At 40.2% G+C, this 21,756-nt stretch overlaps 1 protein-coding gene across 4 annotated transcripts in view; it reads right to left on the minus strand.

Annotated features, from left to right (window-relative positions):
- The window catches only part of LOC124790151 (UV-stimulated scaffold protein A-like), a 125,811-nt gene extending 110,077 nt beyond the window's left edge, over nucleotides 1-15,734 (minus strand). The window contains exons 1-3 of one of the 4 annotated variants that reach the window (XM_047257742.1): nucleotides 15,465-15,734; nucleotides 15,032-15,275; nucleotides 3,283-3,411 (exon numbers count right to left, since the gene is read on the minus strand). In XM_047257742.1, the coding sequence (XP_047113698.1) occupies nucleotides 3,283-3,411; nucleotides 15,032-15,153 (251 nt within the window). In that variant the 5' untranslated portion in view covers nucleotides 15,154-15,275; nucleotides 15,465-15,734. The other 3 variants (XM_047257745.1, XM_047257743.1, XM_047257746.1) reach the window with 3 other exon arrangements.
- Nucleotides 15,735-21,756: the final 6,022 nt, after the last annotated feature.

A 21,756-nucleotide genomic window follows, 5' to 3' on the forward strand; every position in this document is an offset into this window, starting at 1 on the left:
CACTGAATCGGCCCCCTGGTGCGCTCTGGTGAGCCGCAAAGGAAACAGTATTATTTAAGTGATCACAAACAAGTGCTCAGCCTATACTGTATCCCCTATTACTGTTGTCCAGCCAATGTGTTCAGTACTATGCACAACCGGTGTCTTATTTGTTGCTCTATATAGTTTGTTCCTGCTATAGCAAACCTGGCAACTAGTGAGGGTTATGTTTTCTCTGCCTGTTTGCGTCAGTGTGAAATCACCCAACAAACATCTTGATGGAAGAAGTACTCCAACATATCACTGACCGGCAGCAATCTTTCGCAGAACAGCAGCAGGCTCTTCACCACTGATTGCAGTCAGGTGGCCTCTGTGTGTTCACATCAGCTTACTCTCCCATCAGTGCAACTGTCGCCCTTTCCGGCATATGATGAAACAGCTGAAGATTGGGGCTCCTACAAGACATGGTTACGCCAGCACTTCCAGGTTTCTTGTGTGGTTGATGCAAACCTGCTTAATGCTTCCTTTCTTTCCTGGCTTTTGCAGCACATTTATCAATCTTTGTGCCAACTTCCGCCTTTACAAGACCCAGCCAGCTTATCATTTGATAACATGTGCAAGCTTCTCTCAACTTATTACTGCAACAGAAAGCATGTCGTTGCTACACGTGTAGACTTTTACTGTTGTCAGAAATGCCCAAACCAATCATACAAAGCCTAGACTGCAGAGTTACATGGGTTGAGCTGTCATCGTAAATTTGTCTCTAGAACCAATTATGAATCTTATGCTGATCACATGGTGGGTGATGTTATTATTTGTCTGGCCCTGGATACGGAAGTCCACGAAAAAGCACTTCATCTGAGAATCTGATGCTTGTGGATGTGCTCAATTTAGCACAGTCCTTTGAAGTGTCGTAGGTCGCAGCCACACAGATTGCTGTGTGGGAGGAGTTATCTGAAGTTGCTCAGTCAACCCCTGTTAGGCACGCTGCAAGTGTTCAGGATGATGGGGAAACCGTTGCAGCAGTACAATCTTCTACTCAGTGTCACATGGGGCAGCAGTGGTTACGGCCACAGCACAACAGGCTGCATCACAGCAGCAGACGCTTGACCTGACCCTGACGCCCCCCCGCCCTTTCTGTCTCGCCCATACTGCTTTATCCAACAAGCATGCTGCATGCCCTAAGTGTTGGGCTGTTTGCAAGAAGTGTTAAAAGAAAGGCCAAATTGCATCAGTGTGTTGCTCCTCTTCAAACATGGTGAACACAGTGGTACCGATGGACATAAATTCTCTCTACAATAGCTGTCTCCCCAAACACATTGTTTACCGACTTGGTAGTTTTTAATAGACTGCTAAAAATGCAAGTTGTCACAGGAGTTGCAGTGACTTTAGTAAACACACAAACATGTGGACCTGGGCTCCCTCCCCTCACACAGGTGTCAAGGAAGCTGGTTACGTACAATAAACAACAGATTCCAATCCTAGGTCAATTTTCCACTCCTGTCTCTTACAAATCTTTTGTCTGCCCTCTCACCTCCATTGTTGTAGATCACTCCCATACTGCAGATGTGTTTGGTTTAGATGTGTTTATCGCTTACAGTTTCTCCACTGTTGATGAGGTTAATTTATTGTCATATCATGTTCTGTATCAGCAATTGGAGTCCCTCTACTCTGAGTTTTCATTTCTGTTTCCCCTGGGCTTGGTAGTGCTACCAGTTTTCAGGCCTCATTACCACAAAACAGTCCACCCGCCCTCATTTTGTTTGGGCACGACAGGTACCTGTCACACTGCGCAACTGTGTCAAGGCTGAATTGGGCCATCTGGTACCGCTCAATGTCATCCAGTCTATTTCTTCCAGCTAACAGGATACACCAATGGTCACTGAGAGACTAATGAGTCAGCTTTGCCTCTACGGTGACTTCAGTATCGCGATTAATGCACAGTCCATGTAAGATACATATCTTTTGCTCCATTCTGATGAGTTGCTTGCAAAATTATCAGGCAGGCAATACGTTTCCCGAGATTTATTTGTTAGAAGCATACCTCCAGCTCGCCTTGGACGAGGCCACTAGGTGCCTTCTTGATGTCAATATACCATTCAGTCTATAGAAATATCAGCACCTGCCTTTTCACATCACTAGCGCATCCACAATTTTTCAGTTTTTTTTTTTTTTGAAGGGCTGACAGTCTCTGTGTCCGGCTGCACGTCATTGTTTTGGGTTCTTCCACCAACAATTACCTTAGCAATCTCCAATCGCTGTTTTCTGTTATGCAGTCTGTGGGCATCAAGTGCAATCTTGACAAATCTCAATTTTTTCAGCCATCAATTGAGTACCCAGGTTTGAGGTTTCTCGAACAGGGGTCAAGCCATTGTGTCATCATTTCCCACCCCCCTAGAAGGGGTGATGTGCATGATTTCAGAGACTGTGCATCCACAAAGTGTACAGGCTCACTTATAGAGGCCACCTGGGTCAGCCCCCTGTTGTGCTCTGGTTAATTGTCAAGTAAACAGTTTCATTTACGCGATCGCAAACAAGTGCTCGGCCTGTTTTCTACCCCATATTACCGTTGTCCAGTCAATGTGTTCGGTGCCACCCACAATCTGTATCTTACGTGTTGCTCTACAAAGTACTATGTCCCATAAATCGTGTTTGTTCTTGCTTTGGCTTATATGTCAAAGGGACTTGTAATGCACCCTCCAGCTGTGTAAGGTATTTAGAGTTCAGTGACACTCTTGGGGAAGCAAGTGACAAGTCCCCTAGTTTTTAGAGCCAACACACAATGCTTCACGAGTATGAAACAGCAATTGACGAAATTACCACTTTTTGCAGATGACGGTAGTGTTGTAATCAATCCAGGCATACATACAGCAACAGAAGAAGTGGTAAACAAGGTTCTTAAAAGTATTATTGATTGGTTTTCTCATAATTTTCTCACCCTCAATTTTAAAAAGACACAACCTACTTATTTCAGATCATGTAGGGGTACTAAACAAATGATATTTGTTAACACTTTGTGAGGAAATAATAAAAAGAGTAGAAATTCAAATTCTTAGGTGACCATAGTGACAAGAATTTAAATTGGAAAACGAATATTTTGGAACTCCAAAAACAACTTAATTTAGCAACATTTGCACTGCGAATTATTGTGAATCTTGGGGAGAGACAAATTGGTAAGTTGACATGTTTTGCATATGTTCATTTGATAATGTCATATGGAATATTGTTCTGGGGTAACTCATTTTAAGAAAGGAAGTCTTTGTTGCTTAAAAACATGCTGTAAGAATAATATGTGGCACTCACCCACGATCACCTTGTAGACAACTGTTTAAGGAGTTGGGCATTCTGATTACTGTTTCATAGCTTAACTTAAAAAATTCCTTCATGAAGTCTGTTGTACATAATCCACTGCAGTTCAAAAGGTACAATGATCTACATAATTGCAATAACAGAAGAAAAAATGACATTCGTTACCCCACATCAAGGTTGTTGTCTTTAGCACAAAGAGATTTGCACAACACCGCAATAAAAATTTTTGATAATTTACCAAGTAATATAAAATGTCTGACAGACAACAAAGCAAAATTTGTAAACAAACTCAAAAAGTTTTTCCTTGACAACATATTTTATTCCATACAAGAATTGTAGGTAGGTAGGAATTACTAATTCACATCTGTATATTTAATAATAATAATAATAATAATAATCATTATAACAGATCAAAATCATAATAATAATAATAATAATAATAAAACAAAAAGCTTATGTATTTTTCAGCATTTGGCCATATTTATACTTGTGATATGAATGTAAAATGGCTCCTTTTACATCATTACAATTTATCATACGAATGACCCATGGAACATGAAACTACTAACTAATTAACTAACAGAGCAGGTTCAATGTATACCTTGGACAAACTGCCTCCAGATCTCTGAAACTGAGGAAGAAATCACTCTCTCCCAACATTCTCTTTGTGATTCCAGAATGTGGGCTCCTGCATATTGCTAACAAGTTTCCTGGGCCACTTAATTAACGCAAGTTAACAGCACCCCCATCCTAACTAAATGTCCTTGTGATTGACCTTCATACTATAGTGGGGTGAATAAGAGGTAAAAGTCTAGATCAGAGCCAGTGGTGTACTCAAGTGTTGCATGCACTAATGATGTTGGCATTGGTTTCACGAACTCTCAACAAAAGTGTAATGCTCCAACTTAACCATAAGGACATAGTCCATTATGACCTTGGAAAAAAGTAGTCAAATATTTGTGACAATGATGATTTAAAATTTAACTGCGGTGCATTTCACTCACAGCAATAAGCTGTGCTATTAGGTCCCAGCCAAACCATGATCTCATAATTCATGTCATATTCGGGGTGAAAAACAGTCAAATATTTTTGACAACAGCAAAGAAGAGAATGGTTTCTGTTTCAGCGCTAGGAATTCATTTTCTTGTCTTTCATTGGTTACATGAAAGTAACACCCCAATGGCTCGGCAAAACTGGCATGTTACCAACCTATCACGCAAAAATAGTCTGAATTCATTAACTCCTATCCCACCCATCTCCTACTTTCTCCAGTTACTGTACATTTTTTTGCTCTTCCAACAAGAAAGACTGTAAATTTTTCCAGTGATGGTTTAGAACTGCTGACTGTCGTCAACTTATTCTTAGTTGCAGAGTAATGTTCCTCAGTCAGTCATGATATTGAATATCTTTTAAAGTGACACAATTACTTTGAGATTGTGGCTATCACATTGGTAATGTGATTCACCATGTTCCACACACTGTTGTGGTGTCCCAAAATGACCAAATGACCAGCTGTCTATGTAGCATCCAATGTGCTTTACCGACCATCCATCGATACAACGGCCTTTTAGACACCGAGTTTTCAGCTAAATAAATCCATATTGGGAAGCGGTCACTTGAATGCATACTGGTATCACCTTTACACAAGATATACAACCAGGTGAGCAAAAGAAGAGGTCAAAAGCTGAAAGCAATGGTGTTATATGGGTCATTCCATGTCAGTTCAACCAGGGGCTCCTGCCCATAGTCTCAGATTTGACTGAAATTCAATACACCAATTCTACCACATGTGGAACACTCGTGTACAAAGTATTAGTTTCCCCTGCCAATTAGTTCCAGAATTATGACTTGTGAAAGAAAGTGGCGTGACCTGGAAATTGCAACCCGCATCTGGCAATCTATCTTTAGACCCAACTTCAGGTCTTAATAACTTTGGAACTATTCCACACAGTCCAGTGAAATTTTTACAACCCAGTAACATCCATTTAGAGAACACACTCCATGAATCAAAACACCAACAACATATTTCTGAGGGAAAATAAAAAATTCCAGAATGTGACTAAAAAAAATGTAATATGTTAAAAGGTACATATTGCAGGTGCCCTCTATGCCAAATATAATTCACTCAAAAAGGGTATAAATTTTTTTGTGGTAAGCTTAATGTGGCCTAAACACACACAAAACTCATCTTGCCCATATCAGTCACACAAACAGATTTACACGCACACGAAAATACAACAATTTGAAAAATTACCTGAAAAACATGGATTTTCTAAGTGTGGTAGCATGAAAGGGACAAGTGATATCCAAGCCAAATTTCAAACACTGCATATGTAGACCGTAATATAACGTGTGGCAAAATTTCAACTTGTTATTGCAAGGCATTTGTGTACAATAAAAGTTGACAGATGTATTTGGTGATGTGGCCATTGTTCCACAACACAATTTTGTAAAAACATATCGTAAAGTGTTCTGCCTCTTCCTATCCTCTCCCACAACTGTTTAATCGCTAAGCAACAACATACAGACAGATTAATACAACCTATCATTAATGTTTACTGCATCTTAACTGCTAAAAACCAGTCAATTGTGCTTCGAACAGAAGTTCTCCCACACTTTAGTTACTGTACTCTGTACACTGAGTGGCAAATTGTACTATCTTCCTGACATTGTGGTAGGAACTGGAACTGTCATAAGAATATGTTCAAAAGGAATCCAACACCTGTCTGCCAAACGTGGCCAATGAAATGATCTTGCTGGTGCCATGAAGTTCACAAATACATCACCTTCTGCTTCACAGCACTCTGCAACACATCCTAAGTACCATTTGTCATCATAAACAGCAATAACACAGCAACCTAGTTGTATGTTGCTGCTTTTGCTTCTGAATCCTGAGTCAGGCACACTGTGAAGACACACGTTGTGCATGAACATATAGTTATAATCGGACAGTCTGCTCATCTGCACATTGTCAGAGTGCGCTGGAGAGAAGTGATGATGGCCCCTTGTTCCTGCAACAGGTTTAACATGTTCTAGTCTGCTTTTTAGCAACTCTTCGACCGATTTCACCTCATCTTTCGAAACATAGAATGATTGTATGCCAGAGATATTTTTCTGTACCCAGGTAAATAATTGAAGAGGTGTTAGAATGTGACCTTCTGTAGGATGCTGCAGACTAGCTCATGATGCCATGCACTTAATGGTAGCACCAATACCATCACATACATTTTTACCATGACTTCTTGCGAAAAAGTTCCATTCTGCGTGAATCTGAATATCAAGGTAATGCATGCATAAATTTTTGAGATTTTTTACTCTTTTTGTACTGGCTAGCTGCCCCACCACTGAAGTATTTCGCAAAATGTATGTGAGGCAGCTTGTTTTTCACATATGCCATGACAGTGCGAATGTGGGCACAAACTGCAATGGCATCATGAATTAAACAGTCACTAAAAACGCACAGGTTCATGACAGACACATCACCTGATTCACCTCTACAGTAAAATGCAAATGGCTGGAGAGTTGCTTGACTGTTGTCCCAATGATATCCTTGGATGGCATCTTGAACTATAAATGCATAATTTTCAGAAAAGTCTAGTATTACTATAATTTCATCTTGTTTCAAATTATCCTTACAAAACTGGAGATAAGCCGATTGTGCTGTTGCTGTGAAGCTATGTGTGGTCAGTTTGTCCGTTTTTTGATAACACATTTCAACAAAATCTTCCACAGTACTTTGCTTTGTTTCAAGACTTGTGCAATCCATGTGTGTCCATTGTTTATAAGAAACAAGTCCATCGCCATCCATAAGGAGTTCACCATATAGTTTGTTATTCATGTGTTCTGCAAGATTTGCCTTACCAGGACACTTTTCACACCTGTGTATCATGCACTGGTAGGAACTGATATCACACACTAGCAGCTTCATTGCACCTTTGTAATCCAGACCAGAATCCTTTATAGCAGCAAACATCAGCTCAGCATTTTGATGGGTCTCACATACACAAACATTGTGTGTGCCCCTTGCATTTACAGGCACAACCCATTTTGGCCGAAGATTGGAAAAGATGATAAACCTACTTTGGTATTGGGATACTTTTCCTTGAATTCTACATATAGTTCTGATATGTTGCATAGCAACAGTCTTTTTTGCATCTGTACACATACATTTCCCATTTTCACCATTACATAGTCTTTTTTTTTCCAGGCATTATTCGGCTGTAGTCATTATTTTCATAAAACTCCAACACTAGCACCTTTATTTCTGAACTCAATTGCTTACCCTGAGACTGCTGACGTTGTGGAAGCACTCCTTGGGTTGCTTTTATTTTCCTAGCTTGCTTTAGCATATATGTTGTTGTTGTTGTTGTTGTTGTTGTTATCTTCAGTCCTGAGACTGGTTCGATGCAGCTCTCCATGCTACTCAATCCTGTGCAAGCTTCTTCATCTTCCAGTACTTACTGCAACCTACATCCTTCTGAATCTGCTTAGTGCATTCATTTCTTGGCCTCCCTCTACGATTTTTACACTCCACGCTGCCCTCCAATGGTAAATTTGTAATCCCTTGATGCCTCAGAACATGACCTACCAACCGGTCTCTTCTTCTTGTCAGGTTGTGCCACAAACTCCTCTTCTCCCCAATCCTATTCAACACCTCCTCATTAGTTATGTGATCTACCCATCTAATCTTCAGCATTCTTCTGTAGCACCACATTTCGAAAGCTTCTATTCTCTTCTTGTCTAAACTGTTTATCGTCCATGTTTCACTTCCATACATGGCTACACTCCATACAAATACTTTCAGAAACGACTTCCTGACACTTAAATCTATACTCGATGTTAACAAATTTCTCTTCTTCAGAAACGCTTTTCTTGCCATTGCCAGTCTACATTTTATATCCTCTCTACTTCGACCATCATCAGTTATTTTGCTCCCCAAATAGCAAAACTCCTTTACTACTTTAAGTGTCTCATTTCCTAATCTAATTCCCTCAGCATCACCCGACTTAATTCGACTACATTCCATTATCCTCGTTTTGCCTTTGTTGATGTTCATCTTATATCCTCCTTTCACGACACTGTCCATTCCGTTCAACTGCTCTTCCAAGTCCTTTGCTGTCTCTGACAGAATTACAATGTCATCGGCGAACCTCAACATTTTTAGTTCTCTTCCATGGACTTAGATGACTACACCGAATTTTTCTTTTGTTTCCTTTACTGCTTGCTCAATATACAGATTGAATAACATCGGGGACAGGCTACAACCCTGTCTCACTCCTTTCCCAACCACTGCTTCCCTTTCATGCCCCTCGACTCTTATAACTGCCATCTGGTTTCTGTACAAATTGTAAATAGCCTTTCACACCCCGGTATTTTACCCCTGCCACCTTTAGAATCTGAAAGAGAGTATTCCAGTCAACATTGTCAAAAGCTTTCTCTAAGTCTACAAATGCTAGAAATGTAGGTTTGCCTTTCCTTAATCTTTCTTCTAAGATAAGTCGTAAGGTCAGTATTGCCTCACGTTTTCCAACATTTGTACAGACTCCAAACTGATCTTCCCCGAGTTTGGCTTCTACCAGTTTTTCCATTTGTCTGTAAAGAATTCACGTTAGTATTTTGCAGCTGTGACTTATTAAACTGATAGTTCGGTAATTTTCATATCTGTCAACACCTGCTTTCTTTGGGATTGGAATTATTATATTCTTCTTGAAATCTGAGGGTATTTCGCCTGTCTCATACATTTTGCTCACCAGATGGTAGAATTTTGTCATGACTGACTCTCCCAAGGCTGTCAGTAGTTCTAATGGAATGTTGTCTACTCCCGGGGCCTTGTTTCGACTCAGGTCTTTCAGTGTTCTGTCAAACTCTTCACGCAGTATCGTATCTCCCATTTTTCATCTTCATCTACAACCATATATGTTGAAACATTGAATTCCTTTACAGTGTAGTCAATAGACCAGCTGGAAAGTGCAAGGGAAAGAATTGCTACTTTTTTCTGGCATGTGGATATGGCACATTTTTCTTTCATATCTGCACAATTTTGTCCAAATCAGAGCATTTCTGGCACGATTTCTGTTCCTTTGGAACAGATAGTTCTTCCTCTTCCACCATTAGTGTGTCAGCATTTTGTGTTTTAATTCCATTTGAGGTTCTTGTAGTTTTCTTCTACCACAGCTGGGCCTGTCTCTTTTCCCAACTTTGTGTGTCTTCGTGGGAGACAAACCAAGAGCAGTCACTGAAGTATTTAATTACTCATCCGCTGTGGTTGTAGGTGGCTGATACTCTTCGTCACTGTCATGTAAATTATCAGAATATTCTTCATTTTTTAGCAGTGTAACACACCTGCCATATAACTTTTATCCTGGTTTCATGTTAAGTCCCATGCACTGATTCACTTTCAATACTGATTTTATATCAATTTCTCTGAGGCTACACTTCACTTCACAGTCTTCTTATGAATCCAAAATGGATCAAAACAACTTCTTTGTAGGAAAGAATACTTATCCAGAAACACTTTCATATGATGATCACAAACACTAAAGTTTCCTGGAATTGTACTTCTTGTGCCCACAGGGTGTATCCTGGATCTACATAGCAACAAATCTTGGTCCGATTCATCCAGATCATACATTACAAAGTGGATGCCACATTTTGTTCCATATGTTGTTTTACGACATTCAGATGCTTGTGCTCTACCAATACTGCAACTTGTTTGAACAAAAGCACCACTAGCACACTCTTCTGCCTCCATACTGACTTTCCACAACAGTACTGACCAATCTGAACTAGAATCTTAAAAACATGAGTAACATGTAATTGTTGCTTGTTTCCTTTGTTGGTCCTGCCTAACATTGACTCATTCTGTCCCTGAAAACTTCCATTGTTTAACTTTCTGTTGCCTAATGGTTCCAAACAATTGCTGCAGCTTTATCTGAAACAAGCTATCTGCATCATCACTATTACTTGCTAAATCGTGTTAAAAGAAACGTAACCAAATACATCTCTGTCAACTTTTATTGTACACAAATGCCTTGCAATAACAAGTTGAAATTTTGCCACACATTATATTACGGTCTACATATGCAGTGTTTGAAATTTGGCTTGGATATCGTTTGCCCCTTCTGTGCTACCACACTTAGAAAATCCATGTTTTTCAGGTAATTTTTCAAATTGTTGTATTTTCATGTGCATGTAACTCTGTTTGTGTGACTGGTATGGGCAAGATGAGTTCTATGTGTGTTTAGGCCACGTTAAGCTTACCACCAAAAAAAATGAATACCCTTTTTGAGTGAATTATACTTGGCATAGAGGGCACCTACAATACGTACCTTTTAACATATTTCATTTTTTAATCACATTTTGGAAAATTTTATTTTCCCTCAGAAATATGTTGTTGGTGTTTTGATTCATAGAATGTGTTCTCTAAGTGCTTGTTACTGGGTTGTAAAAATTTCACTGGACTGTGTGGAATAGTTCCAAAGTTATTAAGACCTGAAGTTGAGTCTAAAGATAGATTGCCAGATGCGGGTTGCAATTTCCGGGTCACGCCACTTTCTTTCACAAGTAATAATTCTGGAACTAATTGGCAGGGGAAACTAATACTTTGTACACGAGTGTTCCACACTTGGTACCATTGGTGTGCTAAATTTTAGCCAAATCTGAGACTATCAGCTGGAACATTTAATCAAATTGGTTGAATTGACATGGAATGACTCATAGGTGTCCTGCACAAAAAACAGTGCTCTGTAGCTCACCCCCAAGAATAAGTGTTCAAAGTCCCACAGCATTTATATCTTAAGGAATTACAATATGACAAGTTAAGTTGTCTATTTCTCTTGAGCATGATTCATATTCCATGACCAGCTACTGTTCTTAACTGATAAATAGGTCTGGTGAGAGTGCACGTGTTCCGTAACATACATATTCTACAGGCAGTTCCTGTAATTTAGTGATGAATACGTTTGGCAAGAAGTGAATTATTTGGCACAATACAGCCCATATTCATCCACATCATCGGATCATCATCTGTGCAGCTTACAGCTCACATTGTGCGGGTGAAATGCAATTTCTTAGACTGATGACCATAGATGTTAATTCGCATAGTGCTCAGAGCCATTTGAACCATTTTTGCAATTTCTTAATTCAGTCTCCTTGGGGTTTCTTTGGGCAAAGAATTTTTTTCTCCCGCAAAGATGTTTTTATTCTCAAAAACAATGAATCCTTTCATATTCCACAAAATTTTGTCATGATTTTAGCAGACTGTTTTATCTTCAGTCAAGTCTTGATGATGAGCCACGTTGGTGGAAAGAGCTCTCTCAGAAACAGAGTTCCTTAGTTGTATGTGAGGCCCCATTTCTGGCCTAGCTGATGTAGGATTTTTATACAGGCACAGAGCTTTTCTTCATCTAAGATTGCTCCTTTTTTTCTGTCTTTGCAAATGTGAGTATAGACAGAGACAAAAATGCCTCCATATGATGAAAATTTCTAACCAAATGCTTTTGGCCCTTGCTCTTGTCTCTGGTTTTATTGATGGCTCCTACAAATATATTCACTGGTATTTGTGAGCATCACTTTTCAGTATATCTGGTATTTGCAGCAATGCTACCCTGTGTATGTACTGCATTGTGTACTTTTGGAATAGCTCCAAAGGCACAATACACACAACTGTGGGTCCCTCCACGTAGAGCGAGTAAGAACAACCCACATTCAAAGGCATGTGAGCTACATTGGTGTCATACTTCATAAACCACTCCCAACACATACAAGAGGTTGGAGAACTTTTAGATTAAAGCTAAAAACCGCCTCTACTTCAGAATTGTTTCTACGCTGTAGGTCAATTTCTGCCGTTGGTTTTCCATTTAATCTTTTTCTGACAAAGTTCCAACACATCATTTCAGTGAAGGGAATCAGTTACAAGAATGGGTGCAAAGGAAGTAATGTCGGTATGTGTTCATATGTTTATCTTTTTCGCAAAAAGTTACAAGAATAGCTTCAAAGGAAGTAATGTCGGTATGTGTTCATCTTTTTCGCAACAAAGTTCCATACGCCAGTAACATTAGTTCTACTCCTGCATGATGTAAGCTAGCTGTAGGCTCTAATGTTTGTGGTTAAATTGAAGGTTTGCTCTCCAAATAAAATACAGAGCAGTGGTGCAGTGTTCTGGCACTGGACTCTCATTCAGGGGAATGAGTTTCAAACTCCCATCTACCTTTCCTGACTTGGGTTTTCAATGGTTCCCTGAAGCAGCACAAGTGGAGCCTGGGAAGCTTTCACCGAAAAGACCACAGCCGACTTCTGTCCCATCCCCGCCTAATCCAATACAAGTTTGTACAAGTTTTGTATACACCAATGAGCCAAAACATTATAGCAACTGCCCACTACAAGAGTGAATGCCACATAGTGGCAGGTGACACACTAAGTAAAATATATAAGGGAAGCAGAGACGAATGGAGAAGCAGTGTAGTGACAATATGGTCACAAACAATGAAATCCAATGACATAAACGACTTTCAAAAAAGGGCAAATTGTTATGACACAGCACTTTAGAACAAACATCTTTGAAACAGTGAAGATGGTCACCTCTTCGCATGATACTGTTGTGACCATTTCTCTAAACAGGTTAAACATTGATGAAACCACAAGTATGTGGTAAAGTGATGGATCTTCACAACTCATCACAGCAGCATAAGTCAGCTGGCCCACACTGTCGCAAGAGAGGCAGTGATCTGATACCAAGGTACAGTGCTGATGCAGGCACAATCAGAATTCACACAATTCAGTGTACACAGTAAAATATGAGGTTCTGCAGTAGACAACCCCCTGTGTGTTCCCATGTTGACCCAATGTAATCATCAATTAAGTTTGCAATGGGCATGGGATCATCAAGATTGGACTGTAGGTCAATGAAAACACATAACCTGGTTGGATGAATCAAGTTTCTTGTTATACCAAGTCACAAGATGAGAACACTATTGAGGGCCACCCGCATCCCTTCGTGCTTTTTGTCTTCCCTGATGGTGATGACATCTGCTATCAGATAACTGTCCTTCTCACAAGGCAAGAATCACACTAAAGTGGTTTGAGGAACATGACAGAGAATTCATGCAGATGTCTTGGCCACCAACTTCATCTGAACTGAAACCAATGGAATGCATCAGATCTGTGCTCACAAATTGCCGTGATTTATTGGAATTAAATGACATCTGGCATCACATACATCCGGAATACTACCAAAAACTTGTTGAATCCACGCCATGCCAAATTACTGATTCATTGTGTTCCAAAGGAGGTCCAACACCCTATTAATCAAGGGTCGTAATATTTTGGCTCAGCAGTATATGTGTACAATATACCTGTAATGTATCTGACACATCCGGGTACTATTGTGATTAATGATCAAAGCAAAATAAATAAAATAAAACATTCATATTTTTTAAGATATATGGAAATTATATAGCAACCACTATGGGCTATATTACTTTACACACCATCTTTGATTCATCACAAAATCCTAAAATCCTACTGCTAACCCCAGCTTCTTTTCATTCCCTCTTTGGCAGACACATCTGGAATCTATTCTTCACACCTAGTAGACCAGTTGCCAAGGCATGTCATCCAAACCAGTAATGAAGATTCTGACAATTCCAGCTTGTATACAGCTATTCCACATTTTCTACAAGTTGCCATTTCATTTCCCTTGATGATGAAAAATAAGTCATTCTATTAGAGCACCTTTGAATTATGTTAAAACAGTCTGTAGTTTTTGTGGACAGCACTGGATACCTGTCTTTCTTGTCCTTATAACTGAACATGTGTTATATGCCCAACACAAACAGGTCAACCCCCTCCAATCACTGTCATTTTGGTGAGTGTGCCCAGTACTGTCCCAACAAGCACGACTGGAAATATAAGCAATTTTCTAGGCGTCACTGAGATTGCTCACTATCAGCAAGTTACCAAACTCGCTGGTGTGCCAACAATCTTGATGCTGAGGTTGGCCCAGATCCCTATTCTCTAAAACACTAAATATCACACCGCAGTTAAAAAAGTGGTTGCTGAAGCATATAAATACTGTACAATTACAGAACACTGTCCCACACCTAGTTGACAAACTACGAACTTCAAGGAACTTGAACCCTGCCAGAGGCAACTTAACACCCTGATATGTTCAGAATAATGTATTGCCGAGAGCATATGAATCTTAATAATGCTCTTGGTGCATCAAAAAAGTCCCCCCCCCCCTCCCCCCCCCCCCGAGTAAAATTGAATGGTATGATACGCACAGTTCAAACAATTTGTCCTAGTACATTCACTCCCACATAGTGCCTAACGTCACGCTGTCTGAGACAGAACAAAATTTGCCAAGAAAGCTACAAGAAACATAAAATCAGTTGGAGAAAACCATCTCTATACGAGACGTAAACCGTACTTCTAACAAGAGGTCAAAAATTAATTCACACAGCTGGAGCGCGGATTATTACAGCCTTGCACGGAAAAAATGATAGGTCTAATTACAAGTCTTTTGCTGTACGTCGATACAAAAAGAAATCTTAATCATCTATTACATTCGAACACACTATGAGGGCACGTCGTAAAACAGTGCAAGTGTGTAGCCCATTCTTTACATTTTGTATGCATAGACCTAATATTGCTACCTCTTAATAACACGCCTGGTGATATTGTTGCCATACATTCCCTAGTCTTAAACAAACAAATGATTGACATAAAACTTAACAATACTCACTTGCATATCTGTTTAATTTTCTTAAGCTTTGATTCGTCCAATGTTTTCTGGCCACTGTGGGTTAATATTTCAACATTCTCGGCCAACTGTCCACACATATCACTGTCCAAGCGTTCTGCCATTGCACATATAATTTTGTTAATAACTATTAATGTTGGGCGCTTTCGTTTCTAATTATCTGACTGCTTGGTCATGGTTTTCTTTTAAGCAGGTTCCACTCGATTTGACTTATCTGTGACGTAATCTGAAAAATTAAGCACTCTTGAAGATGTACTCATCCAGTAATACCGTGCATATATGCAACGGCAATGTTGTAGTTGACAGTTCTTATACACATCTCAAATACAGAAAACTTGACTCTACGGTGGAACGAAACCGCACTTATTCGTCTCCCTCTCAAAATGCGAAACAGCCGTAAATTATATATACATACATTGACAAAAAACCAACGATCAGTTGCGCCCACCGTTGAGCATGGAATTTACAAGAATGTCCTTTATGGATACATAGCAAACAACGAAACAGTTATGGCAGGCACTTGTTTGATGTTTTGATAGCCAGGAAATATATTGTTGTCATTTGCTACGTGAAAAAAAAATCATGACATATCTTGAGGTCTATTCACACAGAACGGAACGGAATACACCGTCACCATTAAAGTGGCGTATTCACACTAGAAATAAGTGAACTGAACGTAAGAATATATCACAGATATGGAACTAGTAATGATAAAGTTTATTAATAGCCCATAGAACGGATGCTCTTCATCAGTTTTGCATGGTAAACTGCTGAGAAGTGAAACATTTCAAAACATCGACATTTCTTTGCTAAAGCAAATATGCACATTCACAAACGTCAAACAATATTTATAAGGGAATACAAACAGCCAATCGTTTACCCTATCCATTGTGTTTGCCTACATAGCATATTATGACAGAAACAACACTTTTATACTGCAGTTTTTTCACCTAAACGGGTTATTTGACGAATTGTGTTCTGTTAGTGTAAAACCTAAATTATTTTTCGCTTTCAGGTATGTGGTGCACGCAGTGTTTCATACTGGCTAACGTGGTTGACATGCTGTGGATCGCCATTTGAAGCCCAACCGCCCGCAGTTATTTGTTATTTGGAATTTATCATTTCTGGGAGGTTCGTGAAATATGTTTATAATGTTTGTATATTCTGGAATATTCGATGTTCGTATAAATACAGCATTCTGTATATTCAGTGTCTGTATAAATCGCTGACGACCCTGCTGTTGAGTTTCGACTTGTGGTTAGGATGTGACATTGTTTAAAATGTGCTTCATCATCGGGATTCCAATTAAGCAACGTAAAAGCCGCCGCCTACATGGACAGGAACCGAAATACAAGCAGTATATCGTTCCTACGATCTGTATATTCAGGAAACCAATGGATTCCTAGTCAACAGTAAGTCAGCTGCATCTCAGGCCTCAATCAGTGTTTTCTGGAGATGCTTGTCATGACCCAACGAAATGACTGAAAAAAATTCAATCTAATTGTCAAATACAACAGGTGGAATGACATGATATGTTTGGCAAATGTGTACTTTTAATTGGACGGCAAGCCTAGCAATGGTTTACAACAAAAGGAGAAATTCAATAGCTGGGATAATTTCGGTCCAAACCGAAGGAAACTTTTGGCGACAATCGGCAGCAAGTCCACTTAGCGGAGGAACAATTGAAGAATAGGACCCATCGTCATGGGGAAATGACACTGTCTTACATACAGAATGGGGGACATAGAAGGAGCCTCCCCAAGGAATGTGTTAATGACACATTCAGGCTCCCCTGGGCAACAGCTTCAGCTGGATGATCCTTTCACTCCAAAAGCGAAACAAAAGGAATATGTATTTAACACAATGGACCTTTTCAAGTCCAAATAAGGCTATTATCTCTGTAAATATCGAGGGCACATCTGCATGCAAGGAAAAACTGTTGCAGGAACTATGTCAACAAAATGACTGTGATGTCCTATGCATACAGGAGACTGCAGAGATAGTTACCCAAACAGACCCAGAATTCAAAGCATGGGGCTTACTGCCAAAAGGCCACATTAACAATATGGGAGTGCAGTTTCTGTTAAGTGTGAAATCCAGGTCCAGTCAACTAATATAGCTGAGGAGAATGAAACTGAGATACTAAGAATTGAACTGAACAGCTACACTATTACCTCTGTGTATAAATCGCCACACACTGAAATTAAGACCAATGAGGTCTGCTCACTTGACACTGGAAAGATATACAGGGTGTCCGAAAAGTCTTTCCCTGATTACAGAAATTGATAACTCAGGCTAGAAGTAAGATACAAATATGAAACTAGTGTCTAATTGTTTACAAACTGTCAAAGTTTTTTTCTGTTTTAGGTTCGCAGTACATAAGTAGTGGATGAGGTGCAGTGCCCAAGAAGCCATGTTAACCAATCAGGAGAAGACACAGTTTGTCCTGTGGTACCATGTGACACGATCACCAATCACAGTGCAGAGACACTTCAAGACAACATTTGGAAGGAATCCACCTGATGTCAAGAGCATTAAAGCCTGGTATGAGAGGTTCAAGAACACAGGCTGGGTTGCTGACCTTCCGAGGTCTGGTCGACCAAGAACCTCAGCAGACAGGGTGGAAGCTGTAAGGCAGTCTTTTCTGCGAAGTCCGAAGAAATCGGTGCGCAGGGCCTCACGTGACTTACAGATGCCAAAAAGCTGTCTCCATGACATTTTACACAAACGTTTATTGTTTCATGCATACAAAGTGCAAATCGTTCAGGCCTTGTTGCCCAATGACAGTACACGTCGATATGACTTTGCAGTCGAAATGCTATCACGTATTGAGGACGATGATGGTTATCTCAGGCGAATTGCCTTTTCCCACGAAGCGACCTTTTTTGTCAGTGGAGTAGTGAATCGCCATAATGTGCGCATTTGGGTTTCACAACCCCCTGGCGAGGTCATGGAGTGCACCAGAGGCAGTCTAAAGGTGAATGTTCGGTGTGTGCTATTGCACGATCGAATTATCAGGCCATTCTTCTTCGCTGAGGCTACCGTCACATCTGCAGTGTAACTGGACATGTTGCAACTGTATGCTGTTCCTCAGCTGCTTCAGTATCACCCCAATGTCTTGTTTCAGCAAGATGGTGCACTGCCTCATTGGGGTTTGGACGTCCGTGGCTACCTCGATATGACCTTTCCTGGGCAATGGATTGGTCATGATGGGCCAACGATTTGGCCTCCACATTCTCCTGACATAACCCCATTAGACTTCTTTTTATGGGGTTATGTCAAGGACGAGGTCTAACGAACACGTGTACCAGATCTTGAAACCTTGCGGCAACAGATAACCACAGTTGTTGAATCGATCCCTCCAGTGATGTTGGCTAATGTGTAGACGGAAATTGAATATCGCCTAGATGTGCTGCGTGCTACCAATGGTGCTCATGTGGAAGTTTACTGATGTGTGAAAAAATTTTGATAGTTTGTAAACAATTAGACACCAGTTTCATATTTGTATCTTACTTCTAGCCTGAGTTATCAATTTATGTAATCAGGGAAAGACTTTTCGGACACCCTGTATTTTGTGGTTGGGGATTTCAGTGGCCACAGCAGTGTCTGGGGTACCCTGACAATGACAAGAATGGGGAGGCAGTGATCCAGTGGGGAGATGCTAATAGTCTGGTTTGTGCTATGTGCTACCAATGGTGCTCATTTGGAAGTTTACTGATGTGTGAAAAAACTTTGATAGTTTGTAAACAATTAGACACCAGTTTCATATTTGTATCTTACTTCTAGCCTGAGTTATCAATTTATGTAATCAAGGAAAGACTTTTTGAACATCCTGTATTTTGTGGTTGGGGATTTCAGTGGCCACAGCAGAGTCTGGGGTACCCTGACAATGACAAGAATGGGGAGGCAGTGATCCAGTGGGGAGATGCTAATAGTCTAGTTCTCTTACATGATAATAAATTACCACCACCCTTCAATAGTGCTAGAGGGCACAAAGGTTATAACCAAGATCTGATACTTGTGAGTAAGCAGATAAACCACCAATGTGTGAAGTGAGTATGTCAACGTATCCCAAACATCCAACACTGGTCAGTTATGTGTCAGGTTTCTGCTTAGCCAGACCCCCTAGCATCCTCCTGCAAATACGAATACAAGTTTAAAAATGCTGACTAGTTCAAGTTTCAGAAATTACTGGATAATACTTTGGATACACTTATAACCAACCCAAGCTCATATGACAGATTTGTGGAAATTGTTAAAAAATGGTCATGACTGTCCATCCCCAGAGGTTGCAACACCATATCGAAGGTCTAACAACAACAATGAAAGCTCAACTGTAAAACTACCTAACACTCTTCTAGGTTAATCCGCTGGGAGAAGGCACGATAGAGGCAGGGAAACAACTGATCACTTGTATATCAGAGCCCAAGAGAGAGAACTGGATCAAACTAATGGAGGAAATCGATAGAAGCAAAAGAAATTATGAAATGTGGAGACTACTGAAACACCCCAACAGTGATCCAACTCACCCAAGAGCCTATGCCAACGTAACAGCAGACCAAACAGCAAATCATCTCCTAAAGAATGGCAAGCCAATCAAATGCCCCCTAGAAATGGAACCAATATTAACCGAATAGAGGGCAATGAAACGACCAACTGTCCACCCCTTTTACCACATAAGAGCTGAATGATGTCATAAAGAAATGCAAATCATGGATGGGTGCTGGATGACATCCTGACTGAGCAGATCAAACATTTCGACCTGACAGCAAAACAGCAGCTAATGGACATCTTTAACACCTGTCTACAACAGTGCAAAATTCCTAACATCTGGCGAAAAGCGAAGATCATAGCTATTCTTAAACTGGGTAAAGAAACCAGCAACCCAAAGAGCTATCGCCCAATCTTCTTGCTATCACATACATACAAAATTTTAAGAAGACTGATACAAAACTGCCTCACACTGGCCATGGAACCTGTCCTTATGCCATAACAGGCTGGATTCCATCCTGAAAAAAGTTGTACTGCACAAGTACTCTATCTACCTCAGCAAACTGAGGATGGTTTCGAAGGGGGCTTTGTAATGGGTATCATTTTCATGACCTTATGTCTGCATACAACACCATTAATCTTTGACTCCTGATGTAGAAGGTATATGCTACAACTAAAGACATTAATCTTAAAAACGTAATTAGAAATCTGCTCCACAATCGGAGGTTCCTAGTGGAGTTACAGGGAAAATGAAGCAGATAGAGAAACCACAGGTCTGGCTTGCCACAGGGAACTGTGTTGGCATCACTACTCTTCGACATCTACACCAATAATCAGCCCCTACCTTCGGGTACAAATAGCTACATCTACACAGATGACAGGGCAATTGCAGCACAAGGGAAAACGTTCAAGGAGGTGGAACACCGTCTTATCATGTCCCTAGATGTGCATTATCAAAACAATCAGTTGAAGCCAAAGCTAGAGAAAACACGAACATGTGCCTTCCACCTTTGGTACAAGCAGACTGACAGAAAACTACAGATTGAATGGAAGGGTAAGCTATTACAGCATTGCCCCAAACCCAAATACATAGGTATAACACTAGATAGGGCCCTAACATAAAAAAGGCTACCTTAACACCAAACTAAAAGTTAGCAGAAGAAATAACATCATCAACAAGCTGATAAGCTCTAAATGAGGAGCCAAACCTACAGTCCTCAAAACCTCAGCAGTCGCCCCCTGTAACTCCGACAGTGAATATTTGTGCCTGCTTACGCAAAGCAAGTTGATGTCGTCCTGAACGAGACAAGCAGGATCATCACTGAATGTCTGAAACCCACACTTCTGGACAAGATCCAGCACTTAACTGGCATCACCCCTCCAACCATCTGTAGAGAGACAGCAGCATTTAAAGAGCGACTGAAATCAGCAGAACTGGAATTCCACCACCTTTATAGTCTCCAACCAGCTCACATGTAATTAAAATCAAGGCAAAGTTTCCTGAGATCGACAGAAGATTATGAAGAACCTAAAACAAGAGTGATCCTTTGGAGGAAGACCTCATATCAAGACCAGATGGAGACGAAAGAGGAACTATCACCATGATGCGATGAAAACTGCAGAACCTGGAAAGCACTGAACAGATTACATACGAGCACCATAAGATTGAGAGATACTCTCAATAAGTGGGGCTACCCCATAGACTCTAACTTCTGTGAATGCAGATTACTAGAAACCACGCTTCATATGTACACCTGTCCAGTGTGCCCCACCAAATGCACATAGAGAATCTTATGGCAGCGAAGCCAGATACAAATGATGTCTCCCATTTCTGCACACGAAATGTTAGCTTAAAATCATGATATGTATTTCCTATTTTTATACTTGATACACTGTAATCTTTACATAGCTTTGTATCTACTATTCTATATTGGGTTTCATTGTATACATTTTATGCAACTTGGTGATGATTTTGACATACATACAGAAAGTTTTGTACCTATGTCACGTTATGAATGCAGATATGACAAAAGCTGACAAAAGCTCGCACTTGATAAAATGAGGTGTGGAAAACATATATCAATCTGTTTGGGTAAAGGATGTCACAACAAGCAAGGAATTCATCAAGCAGTTCCAGAACAGAAAGAATCGATGAAATTAGTATGATCGAATGCCAAATATCGTCTCTATGGCATTTGTGGAAGACCCCATGACTT

The sequence above is a fragment of the Schistocerca piceifrons genome, chromosome 3 (genome assembly GCF_021461385.2).
Source record: "Schistocerca piceifrons isolate TAMUIC-IGC-003096 chromosome 3, iqSchPice1.1, whole genome shotgun sequence".
NCBI lineage: Eukaryota > Metazoa > Arthropoda > Insecta > Orthoptera > Acrididae > Schistocerca > Schistocerca piceifrons.